At 26.5% G+C, this 20,683-nt stretch overlaps 3 protein-coding genes across 10 annotated transcripts; 1 reads left to right on the top strand and 2 right to left on the bottom strand.

The window, feature by feature from the left end:
* Positions 1-4: 4 nt before the first annotated feature.
* Positions 5-1,717, bottom strand: LOC107065456 (neuropeptide FF receptor 2). 4 transcript variants are annotated; one of them, XM_089177921.1, is made up of 5 exons: positions 1,583-1,717; positions 1,447-1,481; positions 650-1,385; positions 380-582; positions 5-306 (listed from the first exon to the last, which is right to left on the bottom strand). In XM_089177921.1, the coding sequence occupies exons 3-5, from the start codon at positions 1,172-1,174 to the stop codon at positions 12-14; spliced, it is 1,023 nt and encodes a 340-aa protein (XP_089034047.1). In that variant the 5' UTR covers positions 1,175-1,385; positions 1,447-1,481; positions 1,583-1,717; the 3' UTR covers positions 5-11. The 4 variants fall into 4 exon arrangements, with proteins under 4 accessions (XP_089034047.1, XP_089034048.1, XP_015174652.1 ...); XM_089177922.1 differs by having other exon boundaries at positions 650-1,369; XM_015319166.2 differs by having other exon boundaries at positions 650-875; positions 960-1,369; positions 1,447-1,598.
* An 84-nt stretch (positions 1,718-1,801) lies between these two features.
* Positions 1,802-4,069, top strand: Naxd (NAD(P)HX dehydratase). Of its 2 annotated transcripts, none has more exons than XM_015319167.2 (2): positions 1,802-1,983; positions 2,522-4,069. In XM_015319167.2, exons 1-2 carry the CDS (start codon positions 1,935-1,937, stop codon positions 3,496-3,498), a joined length of 1,026 nt encoding a protein of 341 aa, XP_015174653.1. In that variant the 5' UTR covers positions 1,802-1,934; the 3' UTR covers positions 3,499-4,069. The 2 variants fall into 2 exon arrangements, with proteins under 2 accessions (XP_015174653.1, XP_015174654.1); XM_015319168.2 differs by having other exon boundaries at positions 1,923-2,079.
* A 741-nt stretch (positions 4,070-4,810) lies between these two features.
* On the bottom strand, positions 4,811-14,836 carry NKCC (sodium potassium chloride cotransporter). Of its 4 annotated transcripts, none has more exons than XM_015319155.2 (18): positions 14,715-14,836; positions 12,063-12,218; positions 10,884-10,944; positions 10,265-10,523; positions 8,962-9,215; positions 8,725-8,839; positions 8,141-8,469; positions 7,826-8,057; positions 7,609-7,730; positions 7,310-7,509; positions 7,060-7,207; positions 6,481-6,722; positions 6,187-6,395; positions 5,944-6,058; positions 5,603-5,821; positions 5,378-5,526; positions 5,189-5,300; positions 4,811-5,108 (listed from the first exon to the last, which is right to left on the bottom strand). In XM_015319155.2, the coding sequence occupies exons 2-18, from the start codon at positions 12,200-12,202 to the stop codon at positions 4,973-4,975; spliced, it is 3,042 nt and encodes a 1,013-aa protein (XP_015174641.1). In that variant the 5' UTR covers positions 12,203-12,218; positions 14,715-14,836; the 3' UTR covers positions 4,811-4,972. The 4 variants fall into 4 exon arrangements, with proteins under 4 accessions (XP_015174641.1, XP_015174639.1, XP_015174642.1 ...); XM_015319153.2 differs by having other exon boundaries at positions 14,434-14,808; XM_015319156.2 differs by lacking the exon at positions 14,715-14,836 and adding an exon at positions 14,298-14,434.
* Between the last annotated feature and the right edge of the window lie 5,847 nt (positions 14,837-20,683).

The following is a 20,683-nucleotide window of genomic DNA, read 5'->3' as shown; positions in this document are numbered from 1 at the left end:
AAAGGAGTATCTTAATTTGGACTTAAATCCAAATTTATTGGAGAAACCCTTGAGGAAATATTTGGTATTATACTTCTTTGATAATAGTTTACCCGAATACAAGGTGATCGAGGTTTCAGACAATTAAACGGTTCTGAATTACACTGTTGATTGCTATGTTGCTTCTGTATTTTTTTTTTACGTTTATAAATAAGCCAAGATGTAGCAGGACATATTGCTAATTCTTTTCTCAAAGAACTACTACTGCAGCCGTATAATAAAGGATTTATTGCAGCATTAACAAGAACAAGATATCTACTTATATACCTAAACAAAAATTAATTTATTATTATTTCCTTTATAGTTATATGAAAATGAGTTATAAAAATAATGTACTTACCAAAGAAAATACATAGATTCTGCTTGTCCTGGTTTAGAAGGTTGTTGCAAGAGTCGTGCTCTTTGAATGATTAATACTGTGAATGGTACCCGACAAAGAATAAATGCCAAAACAATAATACCTAAAGCACGAGCCACTTTTCCTTTATAACGTACTATGATTGGATATTTACTTCTTAATGCTTGCGATTCAAATCTATCCAACTTAAAAATTAGAACCAAAAGTATAATAATACTCTTTCTATAGATAGAGACAAAATAGATAAAGTACCTTAATGAGAATCGATGAATAACAGATCGCCATTATAGTTAATGGTGCCCATACAGTTAAACCTGCAAAAACATGCCAATATGGATACAACACTACAGTATTCTCTGTACAATAAGTTTCCAGAAAATCACTCCATTGTCTTTCATAATAGCTTCGAAAGAGACATAATGGTGTTGCAACTCCTATACCAGAAATCCATATTGCATAAAGCAGCAAATGTGTAGATCTACATGTAAAAATATATATATATATATAATTTAAAAACAAAAATATATTTATCACAATATAATATATATTTAAAAATAGTAACCTTTTTGTTAATCTACTAGAACAGTTTAAGACAATAGCAGATAAACGATCATAACTAACTACGCTCAAATTAAATACTGCGACTAATGTCAAAGCATGCACTATAAATCCATCTAATCGACAACCTATAGGTCCAAGTATATAATTTTGATACAAATCAACACAGAGAAACATCCAAGGGCATAAAATGCATGTGCATATATCTGCAATTGCCATGTTAACGATGAGAAGGTTTGTAGTAGTGTGTAAAGATTTAGCACGGATTATTATATAGATCAGTGCACCATTAGCCAGTATACCCACAAAAATGATAGGCAAAATGCTGAGAATTTTAAGAGTCGTTTCCCAGGTAGGTCTTATTATCCAAATTTTAGATGGAAAGTGATGCTTCGTAGTGTTAACTCCTTTCCACTATGAATCCATAATCCTTTATGTCATCACATAATAATATATAGATTAATATATTACTTGAACACACACGAATGTACCTCAGAATTGATATTTGTCGGTCCAAGTTCTCCCCCTAAGTGTTGATTCCATTGTATATCCAAGAATGAAGTAATTAAATTAGAAGCATTATGAAAAAACATTTTTATATTAATATTAATAATGCAAGGATATTACATGAATTTTACTTGAAGACTGAGAACTGTGATGCAAGGCTGAATATTAATTGTAAGTATAAAATCTAATCTAAAAGTAACAGATGGTACCATTAGCATTAATGGTTTCTCTTGTTTATATTGCTCTTAGGATAGAGAAATAGATTATACATAGTCAATTAATACATTAGCATTAAACAAATCTACATTATTACTTTTTCAAAATAATTTCAATGAAATTTCATTTAAATCGTATTTTCATCTTAGTAATTACAGATCATTTTTAAACTTCGCGCGTTTAGTTGTATATTGAACAGTCATTAAAAATAAGTTTTCTACCCAATCGTACATAGATTAGATTAAAAAACAGTTCGATGATAACAATGATTCGGTTACTTTCAAAAAATATACGTAAAGAGCAAAGTAAGAATTAAATTTCTATCTAAGTAATCGTGAATTTTTCAAGGCGAAACATTTTTTCTTCTTTGTGAAATAATTATACACAAAATTATTTTACTTGTAAGTAATATTCTCTTGCAGAAAATTAAAGAAAATGAAAGTTAACCAACTTGACTTATAAATATTTTGATAGCAACGAAATATACAAAAATCCTTTTGTTTTTTATTTATACGCATATTCACACAGTCTTCATAAACAGACATTTCGATGGAAAAATTTTTGGTTTTAATATTTCTCTCAATATCAGGATAAATATAAATATATAATTATCATATTCATTGTTTTTTAAAACAAATAAAATATAATAACAAAAAATTGTTAATCATAAAAGCAATATAAAAATAGTATTACGAGAAAGTAATATTTTCAATATGTGCTAAGAATAAAAACTTATTCAGATAAAGGGTTAATATTTTTGTATGAATTATATAATATAAGAATAATATCAGATAATTAACGTTAAAAAAGTAAAACTTTTAATATCTCATATTTTGTTTACAGAAATACTCTTTTATCTAACTGGTATATCAACCATGTCGTCATGGGCATCTGCAGATGAACGTATATTAAAAACAGTAAGGAAAATCATACCAAATTTAAACAATACCAAATATAAAGGTCAAGATGGAAGAATTGGAATATTTGGTGGTAGTGCAGAGTACACAGGAGCACCTTATTTCGCAGCAATGAGTGCACTTAGAACCGGTGCTGATTTGGTACATGTATTCTGCGCAAAAGAGGCTAGCATTCCTATTAAATCTTTCAGTCCAGATGTAATCGTCCATGGAATCTTGGATCAAAGCGATGCTATCAAACATATAAAACCTTGGTTAGATTGTTTACACATTATTGTTATTGGCCCTGGATTGGGAAGAGACGAGAAAACTTTCAAAATCATAGTTGAATTAATTTCTATCTGTCGTGAACTGCAAAAACCATTGGTCATAGATGCAGATGGTTTATACTTAATAACTCAAAAACCTGAAATAGTCATAAATTATCCAAATCTTATACTTACACCTAATGCTGTAGAATTTATTCGTTTAGTTAAATCTGTATTAAAGAAAACAATTGAACCTTCTCCGACGGTTAAATCTACAGATGTTAAAGATTTGGCAAATAGTTTTGGAACAAAAGTAGTCATTTTATGTAAAGGATCAAAAGACGTTATAGTAAGTGGACAAGAAGACAGTGATATTGTATGCTCTGGCATGTCTGGTTCTGGACGACGATGCGGTGGTCAAGGAGATCTTTTAGTTGGATCCATAGCTGTTTTCTGGTGGTGGGCTATTTGTAATGCAAATAATGAATTTTCTATGTCACCTGCAGTATTAGCATCTTATGCAGGATCAAGATTAATTAGAGAATGTAATGCAGCAGCATATAAAATTAAACAGAGAGCCACTTTAGCGAGTGATATGCTGGAACAAATACAGTGTACTTTTGCTAAAATTTTTGAAACTCATAACAACAAGTGAGTTCCATAAGTTCAAACCAAAAAGCTATATATAATTACAATTGATACTATATTTTTTTATAAGGAGTAATCTGTACATGTATTTCTTAATATAAATAATTATTTAAGGATTTTTTTTTATTATAATTCTCAAGAAAAAGAAAGGGTATATATACATACGTATATACAATATTATTAGAATTTTCTTAATATTCGTTTTAGAACTTCGTCATTCAATGGGAGAAGTCGAATGCATAATATTGATAATTAAAAAAAGTTTTGGATTGTATTTGAATGAAATTTGTAGAAGAAATAGTATATTAAAAGATGCTTAATAAGTACAGTGATATTATTTTATAATGAAAAATTAGACTACACTATTTTCTAAACATGCAATTGAGCATTGTTGATATCTTATATATGCAAGCGTTATAAATAATAAGACTGCCAATAAAATATTCTGTACATTTTATACCATAGAGTGTTTAAGGAACAAAATGGGATTAGTACAATGGTAACTAAATTTTTTGAAAAAAGTAACTTATTTATATGCTTATCATAATAAAAATAATGAAAATATTGAGAGAATAAAAGTATCTTCTTTTCTTTTTCTTTTTTATACGAAATTTTCAAAGTTCGTACAACTATATAATGACTATAGAAGTGTAAATGGCCATTATCGTACATAAATACTATATAAATACTAATAGAAAAATTTGTTATAGAACGATATGCATGAAATACATGCATTGATAATACATTTTTAACGCGGTACTCTAAATTCCAACTATGTTAAGCCAATTAAGTACAAGTATTTTATTGTACTGCAAATATCTATCTACTATTTATGATCGATATTGTCGTTAATTAATATTTGTCGTCGATTATAAATTATATAATAATTAATTGATTTGTTTAAGTACCACATGAGCCACTTTTGCGCTCCTCAAATTTCTTGTCAAAAAAGTCAGCGCATTTCGTCGATAAAGACAACTGACGGCACGCTTTTACCATTGTCGACCATTAATTAAAGGTACGCAATTGTGACCTTCGGCATTTGTGACATTTAATTGACGAAGCAGTATCACGCTGTTCAGCTTCTTTCAATCGTGTTTTTTGAAAACCCTTCGGTACGTAAACTGTTATTATATAATTTATAATTACATTATCTATTTAAAAATTGTACTTTTGTATAATTTACCTTCTTTCAAAGTTCAATTTTTCTTTTTGTATAAGATAAATTATAATAATAATAATAATAATAATAATAATAATAATAATAATAATAAGTACATAGTAATATATAAAAAAGAGAAGAGATAAAAAGAGATGTGTAAGACACACATTGTCAAGAGAGAGATTTGGCATTAATGTCTTAGAAAATACTGTCTACTTATGTCAGATATGATGTTAGCTAAAAAGTTCTTTTCTAAACATCATACAGGTTAAGCAATTAATAATACTAATATCAATAAACCTAATTGATCATTTATAGACTACGAATAAAATGTCAATACCGAAGTGTGATTTCCTCTTATTAATAGCGTTGGTGGCATGTCACGAGTTAGCGCTTCTAACCACGCCATATATAATGGTGCTGATACTGCCCCTTTTCTTGGCATTGGTAATGACCTGTAAATTATTTGTTAAATATTTATTATCTTTTTATTATTATTATTTTTAAATAAAGATCATTATAAATAATTACATACATTACTACCAGTGTCGACTGACTTGAATTTTCCAATAGTAATTCTCGTAGTCTTAATTGTCGATTAGTTTTGTCACGTAATGTGTGTAATTCAAGGTCAGTGACACAGCACTCTACAAACAAGAAATTTTATTAATTTTTTTGATGCTTTCGAAGATAATCATTTAATCATAATAATAAGTGTTCAAACCTGAATTATCAGAAGCATCATTTCTTCGAAAATCAGATATAAGTTTGTCAAAGAAATCTTGAGTATCCTGTCGAGGAGAAATACTGATGTCATCTACCATTTTTAAACTAGTATATTTTATTCGAAATTTAGCCATTATTTCAGCCATTCTGTTAATAAACAAAAAAATCGTTAAAACACTTATATAAAAGAAACAGATTAATACAAGTATTTGAAAAATCTTACTCCTTTTCTTGAGCCTCAATATCTTGTTTGTGATTAGCCAAAGCAAAGATTCTCATTTTACAATGTTCCCAATTAGTACGAGTACTAATGATATATGGCAAAAGAATTGTTAGACCTCCATCATCGTAAAGCCACCATACATCAATTATACCTTTCTTATGTTTTTTTTGGAAAATTGTCATATGTTCTGGTAGCACTGGCATTCCGTTTCGTTTTTCACTGAAATATCATTGAAAAATCATACTTTATTACATCTATATATATATATAATTATAAATATGTATATCATATTTAGGTATACAGTACTTCTTTTCTGATCAAAAAGAATATGCAAGACTTACGAGAGTAACTTATCAGTAGCTTGTTTTTTCTTTTGCTTGATGTGATCACGTGCACTCCAATGAGTGGGAGATTCTTTAATTACATTTGGTCCCTCAACTGAATTAAATTGTGTTCCTATTCATAAAAACAATAAAAGTACAATATATTTATGTCATAATTTTCTATGATTAATTTTTCAATGTATATATATATATATATACGTGTAATACTTATTAAGATATGATGTAATGTATTCGACATACCTATAGTTGGTACACTTTGTACTCTTGGTATTTGACTACTCATAGAGAGATCACTATCAGCATGCATCAACGTAGAACCAGTTAAATCATAACTACTTTGTGCTAGAGTTCCATGTTCTTCGTCTACTACAGTAGAAGTTACTTCAGAACAATCTAAACCATCTTCAATACGTAGAATTGTAACAGCCAATTTGTGATCGAATGCATTACTGAAATAATGAAAGAAAGAATGAAAAAATGTTGATAAAAATACATAACAAATGAAAAGAGTAACATTAGATAATATTTTATTACTGAAGTACGTTGAAGTATTCTTGAAGATCTTTATGATTACAAGTTGACCAATGAGTTTTATAACCCATTAAGACAACATTTGGAGATAATTTTCCTACTCCTGTAGCTTGCATCAATGCCGATGCACCTCTTTCTAAATTTAAATCTTCTACAACATGGTAAAAAGATTTGATTCTATGTCTTTGCAACCAAGCATATCCATTTCTTAAATGTACTGATCGTAATCGATAAGACAAACGAGTCTGTAAAAAAGTAATATATTAAAGTAGTAGATTTTATTTGAACGATTTCTATCATTATATTTTTTTAAAAGATTTATATTTTAAATTCAAATTTCAAATGATAATAAATATCAATGTTTTTATAAAATTTATTGAATCATTATTAAGAATAAATTAAATGATTATATATTAAAAGTTAAGCAATATAAAATGTATTATTTAATATGCAAAATCAATAGAATATATTGATATAAATCAAATACTAATTAAAAGGCAATTAATCAATTAGTTGTGATCTATTTTATAAATACCATTAATCCACATTCGACTCTTATAAATCCTATGCTAAAGTACTTACTTGACATATCTCCCCAGAGATTAACAAGGAATTATTTTTTGTGATAAGATTTGCCAAGTATAAAAGAGCTGGCCTTGTACCAGGATGTCCAGTAAGAGCCAAAATTTGTGGAGCATAATTTTTCACATGTTCATCTATAGAATTCAGTCTACAAATTTATATATATGTAATATATTATATGTATACATAAAATATTTATTCGACTTATTTAAAATAAAAGAAATTTAATAATTGAAAGATATGAACTTACCTATATACAATAGATAATGCAGTTTTATAAGTTTGCGCTTGAGTACTGCTACCCCAATTAACATCTGGTTTACGATATACAACTATCAGATATAATGCAAAGATAATAACAAATGTTACTAGTGAAGTTATCCAGTCGATGAAATACATAATGCTTACACAAACAATGAAGCCAAATAGAGATAACCAAGTGTTGTAATACTATAAAAGATAATTATTCATTAAGATTAATTAAATACTTTGTCTTTCAATAAAAGCCTTCTATTTTTTTAAACTAATTTTTTTATTAAAGAAACGTACCTTAAAAGTAGGTCGCCAACCTAGTGGTCGTATGAGTGCAGCATGAAATGCGCAGAAATTAATAAGAGCATAGGAAGCTAAATAAAAATTTGATATTAATGGTGCAACTACATTAAGATTGGCTGAAAGTAAAAATAATTTATTAAATACAAATTCATCTGTGTAATTTAATATATATGTAATAATATGGAAAATATTGTCAACTGATATTAATTACCTATCATAAGGAATACAAACGCAACAACAAACGTAAGTGCATATCCTCTGTATGGTTCACCAGATTTTCCATATCCTTTACTAAAAAATATTAATCCAGGATATATTCTATCTTGACCTAATGCTTGGATTAATCTTGGTACTGATAATAAATTAGTTAAGGCCGTTGAAAGTGTTGCAGCAAAACAACCAGCATAAATGAGCGGTCCCCAAAGTGACATCAATTGCATGACCTATACAAACAATGTTTAATGATACACATATAATATACATAAATTAAATATTTTAGTTTAAAATTTTTAATTTAACAATTTACCGAATAACTGTTATGAAGTCCATATAAACAATTATTTTGAGATATACACTCAAGAGTACCATTCAATCCAATGATACCACTTGCATCTCTCAAAGCTGCTCCACCAGCAAAATACACAAAAGTGACATAACTTATCATGGATATTAAGAGAGCTAAGAGTGTTCCAATGGGTATACTTTTTCCTGGATTTTTCAAATCTCCCGAAATATTTGCACCAGCTTGGATACCAGTTACCGAAGGAAAAAATATTGCGAAAACTGAAAAAAATGTTTGATTGTTGTTCTCAGAAAATCGATAATCCGAGCCCCAGTTGCTTTTAAAAACTTCCCCTGAAAAAAATAAAGAAAAAAAGATTTTATACATTACATGAAGACAAAAATATTATAAATCAGATGTATTTAAAACAGGGTGAGCCAAATGTTTCTAAATAGGCCAATGAATTTGTGTGATTTTAAAAATCAATTATTCTTTTTAAAAATTTTTAAATAAGCAATTAATTTATAAAATCATCTAGTCCTACATAAAAACTTTTACCTCACTCTATGTATATATGTATACATATATAAATAATATAAAATATTCACACGAAAAGCCAATGAATCCGTGAGAGATTTGTTCTTCATTTTTTGGGCCAATGATAGTACCAATTAAAAAATCAAAAATAGCAGCTATGATGACTGCAATAAGAAAGTTCTGAGCCTGATAAATATATAAAAAATATGTTAAAATATATTCTCAAATAGTGATTAATTTAAAAATTGAGGAAAAAAAAACAATGTTAATTTTTAAGCAAAGACAAACAAATGTATAAACGTACAAACCTTTGATTCCCATTCCATGCCAATAGCACAAATCAATATCATCACTATAAGAGCAATAGTACCAATAATTCTAACATCTTGTACTCCATTATCTATAATTTTAAGATTATGTTCTCTGAGTAAATCATTCATGGAATCACAGAAACCAATAGTGTTCATGGATGCTGCAACTGCATTCGCAAATGCAAAGACTATTCCAACAGATGCACCAAACTCAGGTCCGAGTGATCGAGAGATGATAAAATATATGCCACCTGTAAATTTATCATTTTTCATTTGTTGTTTTCTATTTTAAGAAAAAATGGTTTAGAAAATAATAATATATAAATAGTAATATAAGTTATTGAACGAAAAATTTAATAAGTAAAATTGCAAATTGATATATTAATTTTACTTATTAAAAAAAAAAAAAAGAAAAAAGAAACCGCGCATGATATACATATATAACTTATATATATATATATATATACATAACCACACACTCACATATATATATATACTTCTATATAAATTTTATTGCAGCAGAATATTTTATTGTTAGAGAAATATAATTTTTGATCTCTCATTTAAATAGAATTATATTTCTCTAACAATAAAATGCTCTTCTACAATACAATTTATATTAATTTGAAAGTTTATTAATTTTAAAATAGGTTTTTTTTTCGAATAGAATTGTGATACTTTGCATTATAAGCAAATATTTATTATTTTAAATTTAGAGTGAAAACGGGTACGAATACTCCTGCAACTTACTATATATTCGATATAAAAATTGGTACGAATTTTCCTGACAGTCAGAAGTTACAATAATCAATATTTTTAAATAACAGTTTAAGTAAACATTTATGCCAAACTAAAGTAATAATCAAAATAAAAAAGATTTTTTGATTATTTAACTTTCTATCGCTTTCGAAATATTTTCAAAAAAAAAAAAAAAATGGCACGCGGACTAATATAAGAGAAGTTGAACAATACTGTACTATATATCTCAGAACTCATATAGTTAAGTTGTCATAATTTGTTTTTTCCCGTTTTTTAGAATTAAATCTAGTTCTTTATCTTATTTTATATAGTTTTTTGCATAATATAAAACGTATTCCTTTTTTTTCAAATAGGAAACGTATTTTTTCCGATTTTTTTATATGGTATTCAAACATTTTTTACATGTTTAAAAAACCACTTGAGTGTATATATTGTATGTGTATATATATAAAATAAATGGCACTCCTGTTTCGGAAAAAATGAAAGGAAAAAGAAAAAAAAACGAGAAGTAATCGAATCGTAACTCAACACACACACACACCTCCCTTTACTTCGCCATTAGTGCTAATTGCACTTAAGCTTAATGTTGTAATAACACACACCGCAGCTGATATTCCTATAATGATCGTACTCTGTAATATTCCAGCTTGTGCTACAACCCATGAGAGTCTTAGGAAAAGCATAACACCCCATATATTTAAAAGACATGGTATTAAAACTCCTTGGATCCATCCTAATTTAATTCCACCAGTATAAACTTGCGATGTTGTCCCAGTTTGTCCTGCTTCAACATTTGTATCCTGAAAAAGGATTACAGGATTTAATAAGATAATTTATAGGTATTGTATAAAGATTAAATTTAGTTGAGATATATTAACAATCTTTAACGATTGTAACACTTATCGTGTAACGATTTACTCACAATGCTGAAATTTTCTACTTGTTAAGGGTTCAACATTTTTCCTTTGTGAACATTTAATCCTAACAAGCAATCTTACCTATCCTGATCAATCCTTTATTGCTACGTAAACTCAATATACTTATCCAACCCTACCTAATCTTATCCTATCTTATTATTCCTTTATAGGGGTTGGCTAAATCGATAAAAATATCATTAAAGTATAATGGTCGATGGATAGGAAAAATAATGGTGCTCATACCTTTATCAAATTTCCCTCGTGCAAAGTACACAAAGATGGCCTCTTCGCACGACGACTTAATCTGTAATATGTTTATTAATAAAATATATTTATAATATTTGTGTTAATATTAATTATACAACTAATATTAATATTTCGATAAGTAACATTTTCAATGAACTTCATTTATTATTTTTATTTACATATAATATATATATATATATATATATATATATATATATATATATATATATATATATTATGTGTGTGTGTGTGTATTACGTAAATTAAAAATATATAAAAAAATAATAATTACTTAATTGTGTTTTTTATTTTTATCTTTTTAAGATTAGTATTTTCTTACTTCAATTTTCTTAGAGAATACACGTAAGACTATTAGATCAGATCTATTTTCCCTCTAATTAATTTTATATACAATTAACTTAATTACTATTTGTGGTATCATGTTATTTTCTTGATTTATTAAATATGTTGTCTATTTGGGATCTCTTAGTGTATATATATGAATACACTTTTATTCTATTCTGATTAAAAGACAATTAATATACGTCGAGAAGGTTCAATAAGGCTAATATAAAGATTGAAACGTGCGAGCACTTAGGCTCGATTAAGATGTAGAATCATTTAAGATAAATGATAATTGTTTGTTGTTCTACGCCAATAAATCATTTAAATTTGAACACATTTTATTAAAAGATAAAATTATTGATTGTTAAGAATAATAAAATTAATTGTACAATGTGTGTGTTATATATACGTGACGTATGTTACATGCATAATTTTTAATAAAAAATTCTATTTATTATATTTATTATAATTACATTAACAATTTTTATGACTATCCTTCTTGAATATTTTATTCATCTTTTTTATAATAATAATTGTATTATTAATTTATTATATAATAATGTAGATAGATTTTTAAGATTTGTTGTTAAATAATTATAAAGGAAACGGGAATTCCTCAAGTCCGTAAAATAGATAATAATAAAAACATATTAATAATTTGGATATGAATTATGAAATAAATTAAACATAAAAAAATAATTAATAAATAATATTTATAAATAATTTAACAAATTATTTCTAATCAATTATAATAATAATTAATAATATTGATAAAAATATTAATAATGAATAGATACAATTTTGTAATTAATAGTTTATTTATATAAATACCTGTAATGGTCCATACGAGGAACAACATCCCACAATCCGCTCACATTTAACGTCATTGGAGATCTTTTATTATTTTCATTTTGCTGTGTTCCTCCAATCATCTCGTCCTTGACATTTTTATTTTGAAGTCGGCTCTCCATTTCGTTTCTTTCTGATCTAAAGAAAAGAAAAAATGAAACGATAGAAAATTAGATATTAGATATTCAAAATAACATTTTTTTCTATTTCATATAACGCGCTTAATGAATACATGAATATAAAATATTTTTCTAATGCATATTAAATTCATATTTAAATTATAATGAATATTTTTAACTCTTTTTAACGACTGATCGTTTAAAGGAAATTTGTATTCGTGTTTATTATACTATATTTCCTGATTTTTTATTACTTTTTTTTATTGAACATAATTAAATATTATTTCCTCATTATTGTGTTTTTCTTCGAACATATATTTGATAATTCAATCAAGCAACTTCAAAATACTACCAATAAGATCATATTAATAGTATTAATAAAAGAAAATCAATATCAAACGCAATAAACAACTAAGCATATATTCAAATGAGTTTTTTTTCTATTTGCTTTTTAACAATAAATTATTATCAATTAAATGAGACAGATATAACGAACGTAAATTATTTGTTTTGTAGTAATGATTATATTCCTAATAGATAAATTAAATAAGTAAAAGAATAACATGGAAGTTGAAGTTTCTACGAATTAAAGTTAAATAAAAATCAAATAAATAAATCATAAAAAACAAATTAATCTAAATCTTAATTTCTAAATTCCATATAATTTTATAGATATTTTTAAAGTACACAAAATTAACAATAAAATATCAATTATAAATCAATGTAATTTGAATATTAAAAAATTTGGGACTTGTGAAATCACATTTACACAAGTGAAGTGAATTTAATATGTCACACACACATGTTATCTTTTTAATTAATCAAATGAAATATTCATGAATACGTTTAATGAATGACATCGAGTTTGTATGTCTACTCGTTTATAATTTAATGCAGACTTTTATTTCAAGAGTTTAGAGATTTTTTTTTACCGATCCTTGACAAATTTTTCCATCTTTTTTCAATATCGAATCAAATTTTTTTAAATTATAAACACACGCATGCGCATACGCATATATAGATACAGATATGAAAAATTTTATGATATATAATGATTAATGATATTTATATAATTTATTCATTATTAATTTATTTATTATTAATTAATATATAATTGATATTATATATTATATGATATATATATGGGGGACGAGCGCCTCCATGCCAAACTTATTGGGCATTCGTGAGAAGGATTGGTCGGTGGGCCCTAGATAGCTTAATTGGTTAAAAGAGCAGTCTCCCGGATAGCGAAAGATCCGTGGTTCGAGTCTCCCGGTCCAGTCAGTTAGCGGGTCCAATTTTTTTCACGAATCCCACATATATATATATAATTCTTATATATTAATTCTTTATATTATTATATATAAAATTTAAATCATATTTTTTGTCCACTCGTGTAATTTACGTAAATTTTGATACAAAATTTCTTCCTTTAATTTGTCCCAAACTGTTTCTTAAAAAAAATAAAATAATCAACACAATCTGTTTGTTATTATTCGAAAAAAACGAATTCGATATTGAATTTCTTTTTCTTATTATCGATCTTATCTTGCAAAAAGATTATCAATGAAATACCTCAGATTGTTATCTTATACAAAGATTATTTTTTAAATTGTCCGTAATATACGCGGAATACATTGATATGATGTGAAGGAGATTAATAAAATATGAATTTATAAAAATTGATTTCCAAAAAAGAAAAAAAAGAAGAGAGGCAGAAAAATATAGAAAAAAGAAAAAGAGAAGAAACAGAACATTGATGTTTCATTACGCACATACATATTTACGTACGTATATTAACGACTCTAAAACTGTACGGCCAATAGTAAGTTCTGAAGGTCTAAGATTAGATGCCGATCGTATTTTTTCACATTTAAAAGAAAAAATAAAAGCTGTATTTCCTTGTAAAGAACCACAAAATAATGTTATTCAATAATTAATAATTTACGAAAATTTACGAATTTCTTATTTAAAATAAAATAATAATAAATTAATTTGTATCTTTTATCTTTCTTTTTATCAACCAATAATAATAAACGAACGGTAATAACATCTTTCATAGATTCCACCAACATTGAGTGACATATTCGAAACTTACTATTATACGGGAAAAAAACCTATATGTGTATATGTGTTTGTATCCAAATAAGATGAGTAATTTTGTTGAAAGATGAATTCGATGATGGTATTTGATTTGTTTTACTAACACTTTTGAAGAACACAGTATAACTTACACACAATAACAGCGAATTATTATAAAACAGGAGATGTATGTTTAAAGATTGTCAGAATTGCTTGAGAAATTAAAGTAAATAAATAGAATCCAAAAAGCGGAAGGATTAGGTGAAAGTAAGAAAAAGAGTGTAAAAAATAAATAGATAAACAATAAATACACATGTAACACGTATAAACTGATAGAAACTATATAGACGTGTACATCACGATTAAATTGAAAAAAAAGAAGAAGAAGAAATTAAAATAAAACAAGAGGAAAGAAAAAAAGATGACTACTAACGAATGACGAAAATGGAGAGCACAAAAAAAGGTATGTCTAAAGACGTTTAACACAGCGAATACACTGCGCGCAAAGTTGGAACGCACGAACTTGAATCCCGCGCGAAACGAGTTGGCGCGCCACTTCCCTACGTTCACTTCTACCCCCACTCCAAGTAAAATGGCGTGTGCTTTCTCGATCAGACGCATGCGCGCACCCTTTTGCGAATTCATACGATGTACACGATGTAAGTACGCGACCCTCCCATTTTTTTCCTGTATGCATAATATATACAGAGTGTTCGAAATTTTTTCTTACAAACGTTGAAAGCATATTTTATACTTAAATTAAGAAAATATAAAGATAGATCATTTAAAGCTTTATTTAAAAATTATAAAATAAATTGTAAAACTGTTTAAATGTGTTATTCAAAATGTTACTCGTTTATGCGAAAACAAGTTTACCACCGTTGTTTATGATATAGTGAATTTTTTATCGACTTTTATTCATTTCTGTAACTGTATTCTTTATTCTTTCTACCATAACATAAAGTGTAGCTATCTCACAATCAGTTGCATCAACTTCTTGTATTAGTTTTACCCTCAAATAAAAATCTATTAGGGTGAGATTAAGTGATCTAGATGACTAAGCTATTGTTCAGAGGAAAATACACTGAATCATTCTAAGAAAATAAACAACATGTGCAAAATTGCTAAACATCATTTTCAGACATCAGATTCAAACAGTTTTATAATTTATGTTATAATTTTTAAATAAACATTTTCTTTCTATTTTTGAGCATAGAATACTCTCACAATGTTTCTACGAGAAAACCTCAGACACCCTTTATGTAATCTTAGCATGCAACCTGTGATTTACATCTTTTCTTTTTCCCTTTCTATTATTTTAATTCAGTACGTACAACTTGTTGCATTTATCAATAAGTTTTGTATTAGGTTGATGCGTTTGAAAATGTCATATGTTTTGAAAAATCTTTTTTCAAAACCTATTTATTTAATGAAAATAAATTCTATTTGCTTCAATAAATTCTTTCCAATGAAATTTTAATGCATTGATGAAAGTTTTAAAGAAATTCTGATCATTAGAATTAATAAACACTGAAATATAATTTTTCACGCTGTTTAGCCCGTAAAAACTGTTCTAAATGTTTAAAAAAATGAAAATTAGTTGATTAAAGATTCCATAAATAAGCTGAGTGCTACAAAATTTCATATTTTAATTCATTCACCAACTTAATAATATATTTATATATTTAATTAATTATGATATTTATATAACCAATTTTTATCACTTATTTTTAGAGAAGAAAGAAAGATAGAAGAAGGAATTTCAAATCGTTAATTTATTCTGAAAATCTTTATACACTACTTCGTAAGAATTTTATTGAATAATGTAAAATAAGATGGTTTGAATTGTTTTTTTTTTTTCTTAAAGAAAAAAAAAAGAGAGAGAGAGGAGAAATTGTATATTTTATAAAACTAGGTGAGGGACATTGAGCTGAATTTTGTCGAACAACCTTGACAATTCTTTTTTCTATTCAAAGAAGAACTTGACTACTATATCATATGGATATTTATTGAAAAGAATAAATCAAATGTAATCAAATGGTATTATTCGAAAAAGCGCTAATATTTGGAATGTAAACATAAAGAATATATACAATGAGTCTCTCATTGTCAGAAATATTTGTACTCCCACTGTCAATTTAAAATAATCAATATAATCGATTAAATTCGATAACACAGCAGGACTAATCGAATATTGGTATTCAAATTACAGGAAGGGATAAGAAAGAATACATTGTTGCAGAAAGAAAAGCAAACTTTAAAGATTAATCACGTTTTAATTTCATACTTTAACTACTTGTCTCATATGAAATCAAGTATAATCTCGTTATTTTCTAAATTTAATAATTTTGATATATAATAAAGAATTTTTGGTTTGTCACCTTTCCTACAAAATGCACAATAATATGGAATAAAAACTGGAGTTGCTACAATTTAATTGTATTATATAATTTAACGATGACACATGTATTTATCTTGTTGTTATTGATTTATTTTATCAATGTAAAAAATTATTTTTTTTTTTCTATTTAATCTTGTCTTATTACATTTTTATAGGAAATAAAATAAAATAAAAACAATGACATTAATAAAAGAAAAGTGATAACAAATATATTATGATTAGATTTAATCATCTAATCAAAAGAAGAAGAGTAAAATATCGATCAATTGATTATATATCGACTAACAATTATTCAATCTGTTTATCGGTTGATTAAACCGATAGAAGATAAGAATGAAAGAAAAAATAACACATAAAGTTATAACAAGTTCAAAAAATCGAACTTGAAAAGAAGCTTTTCCGTTTCTCAACTTAAATCTCGTGAAATCATTGGTAATATTTATGTTGGTCGTGCGTAGAAGCAAGAGACGGAATTAGCTCAATTAGCATTCTTTAACGGAAAAGCAAAATATTCCGGTAAGAACTCGACTCAAGTCTCCAGTATCTCGGTCTTGCTTTTACTTACGCCGTGAGAATGGCACAAATAAAGCATCGATATTATTGATGATCAACTAGAGAAAGAGAAAGAAAACGAGAGAAGAGAGAGAGAGAGAGAGAGAACGTACGCGAGCCTATTTTCAGAAGTCTTAAATCTTATCGTCAAAACTTTCTTATGTGTGCAAAGTTAGAATCAATTTAGATCATATATTTATGTATCATGGGTGTACACCATTTTCTAATTATTTCAATAATTAAAAATAATAATAGAATAAAATAATAAAAAATAAAAATATACAATCAAGATGTTATACATGTGTAGCATATATTATTTAATTTTCATTATTTATATTTTTTTAGCTATAGAATTGAAAAGAAAAAAACATGCTTAATAACAATTATTAATAATATAATGTGTATATTTTTTTATATTATATTATTATAATTTTATATTATATATATATATATATATATATATATATATATATATTTATAATATATTTGTTTATTTTAAATAATTATAATTTTAAGCTTTTTTCCTCTCACAATCAATTTCTTTTTCTTTTATACCATACTCACATATGTATCACATATTATATAAACATGTGAAAAATTCCTTTTTGAATATATATATATTTAATGATCGTTATCTTTATAATTATAGAAGTATTTTTATATTCTTATAAATTATATAAAATTGTTGACAAGGGTAATTATATATAATTAAAAATGCATGTATATACATATAAAAATATTACTCATTTTCACGCGAAAAAGAGAGAGAGAGAGAGAGAGAGAATAGGAAAAAGATCACGTGTGATAAGATGATACGACCGGCAATTATTATTCCGTGATCAAGATAATAAGCAAAAACATAATTATTATAAGCATTCGGAAACGTTTGTTCACATAAAAGAGTAATATCCTTGTTGGTTATCCATCTATTTACCTATTATTGATGATTTACTAATTCTTCTTCCTCTCTCTCTCTCTCTCTCTCTTTCTCTCTCTCTTTCTCTCTTATCTCTAATTCTATTATTTTTATCTATCTATCTCTGTTTCTATTTTTCATAAAAAATACAATTTTTTTATTTAGAATACGAATAATACGAAAGAATAATAAAGATAATTATATACATCATCGATGATACATTAGCAACGATAATTATAATTTGTGAAGGAATGGAACGAATGCGATTAAATGGGATTATCGTATTATTTTAAGATTATATACAGAAGTTAATAAAATACGATTTTCTATCTCTTTATATTTCCCTACTCATCTTATTGAAGAGTCTCTTGAGATTTTCATAATTATTGGAGAATGGTAAAAGGTATACAAGGATAAAGTATCACCCACAAGAGACCGATTCATATACATACATATATCAGTATTATATTGTATGCTTTTACTAAATCTTACCCAAAATAATTAAGAATTTTTGGGAAAGAGTATAACAAGAATTTTATTATACATTTAAACTAATAGTTTTAGGAAATAAGGAAGATATATGTGAATTCACAAAAAGTGAGTAATTAAATTGATAGAACAGCACGACTTACAAAAAATCTGTTTTTAAAGGAGAGAAAGAGATAAATACGAGCAATCATTGTTCGTATTTTTATAATTTTCGAAGGAAATCTAATTGAATTCCTTAAATTAATAGAATTGAATGCGTTCATAGATTATTTCAAATTTATAGTGTCAATGAGTACAAATATTCCTGTGACTCACTGTATATATAATGCATGTATAAAATCGGATATGGAATTCCCTTTGACCTTCCATGTTTCTTGGCTCGTGAAAATTGAATTTCGTTCTATAATTAATATAGTCTTTGAAAAGTGAGAAAATTAGTTAGATAAGGAGAAAGAGAGAGATAAAGAGAGGAAGGGAGAGAGATAGTGAAAAGTGATATGAATGAAAATTTAAAGAAATACCGAGTAATCTACCAAGAAAAGCATTTATGATGCATGCATACCATCGAGAAGAGAACTCGCAGAAATCTAAATTAATATTTCGCGTTCGTGGAACTATAGTTAGACGCCCTCGGTTTATGAACATATGTCAGGATCATGTAAAATATGAACATACATATATATGTGCACATATATGTATGTAAATATATAAAGTATATATATATATATATATATATATATATATATATATGCAAATATGTACATAAATCATGCCAATTGATATCATTTTTGAAATATTACTTTTGTGAAGATTCCTACCTTACCAACATTGCCAATTCAAAATCAAAATTTGTGGCGCCAATTTTAACTTCCGTTTGAACGTGTTCTTTGGATCGAATACTATGTTTCTCTCTTTTTTTTTTTTGCTTTAGATGACCGGAATCAGGACAGGAAGTGTGGGTAAGCAATCCAAAACTCTTCAGTTTTACGATTGCACTTAAACGCGATCAGCGTACATACATTTGTATATAAGTAAGTACACATGGCTTCGGTTTCTCTTTTCCTCTCTCTTTATGTGTTTTTTGAGGGGATTCTATATAAAGAGCGATTCGCCTTCGAATTTCATCACCGCATTTGGATCGTTCATCATTATCAAATATTTTACCATGATATATTATGATAAATCATTTTCAAGAAATCGATTTACGAAGAGATAGATAGACAAATAAATGAGATTTTGTATATATGAAAGAAAAAAAGATCCTTTTTATACATACTTCTAAATACGTATGAGAATCCACTTTGAAAGCAAACAAAAATTTCGATCGCATATGTTTTTAATTCGTATGAAACTCCACACTTTCCTTTGTATGTTAAATGTTTACTTTTGTATTTGTGTTTTTATCAAAAATTATCACACTATTATTATTATGAATATTTTTTGCTTTTCTTTACGCACAAAATTTTCTCCTATTTTTATTACTAATATTCACAATATTTTTTTTATTTACACTTATTCAATTTTTGTTAGTTCTCTGTCTTTCCTTCTATGATAAGAAAAAAAGACTGAAAAGGGGAATACATCAGTATCGTTTTTATGAATATATACATATATACATGTCATTACTACATTCCTCGATGAGTTGTAAGAACACGATACGTAGAAAAAAAAACAATTAACCAGTTTATACCTCCAGGACATTTAGTTTCGTCTACACAATAATCATTAAAAATATAGATAAGGGGAACGATAAATGCAAAGAGAGAAAGAGAAAAAGAGAAATATATGATCTCCAAAAATAACAAATATAAAATACCAGAGTACATCATAAAACATAATATCCTTCGTAGTGAATGATAATACAAGTGAATTCAATGATTTAATGAAACACGTCTTATAAATCTTCAATTTAATCTTAACCCGTTTTAATTTATCATTGTCTTTCGAATGAGTAGTATTCAACCTGTTAGGAAAAAAAAATAAAAGCATACATCAAAAAGTGGAAAAAAAATAAAAGCATACATCAAAAAGTGCAAAAAAAAAG

This window comes from Polistes dominula, unplaced genomic scaffold (genome assembly GCF_049000335.1).
Source record: "Polistes dominula isolate Pdom_NZ unplaced genomic scaffold, Pdom_raw_medaka contig_24, whole genome shotgun sequence".
In the NCBI taxonomy this organism is placed as follows: domain Eukaryota; kingdom Metazoa; phylum Arthropoda; class Insecta; order Hymenoptera; family Vespidae; genus Polistes; species Polistes dominula.
Note: the sequence above shows the minus strand (reverse complement) of the source record. Positions and strands in the feature narration are given on the sequence as shown.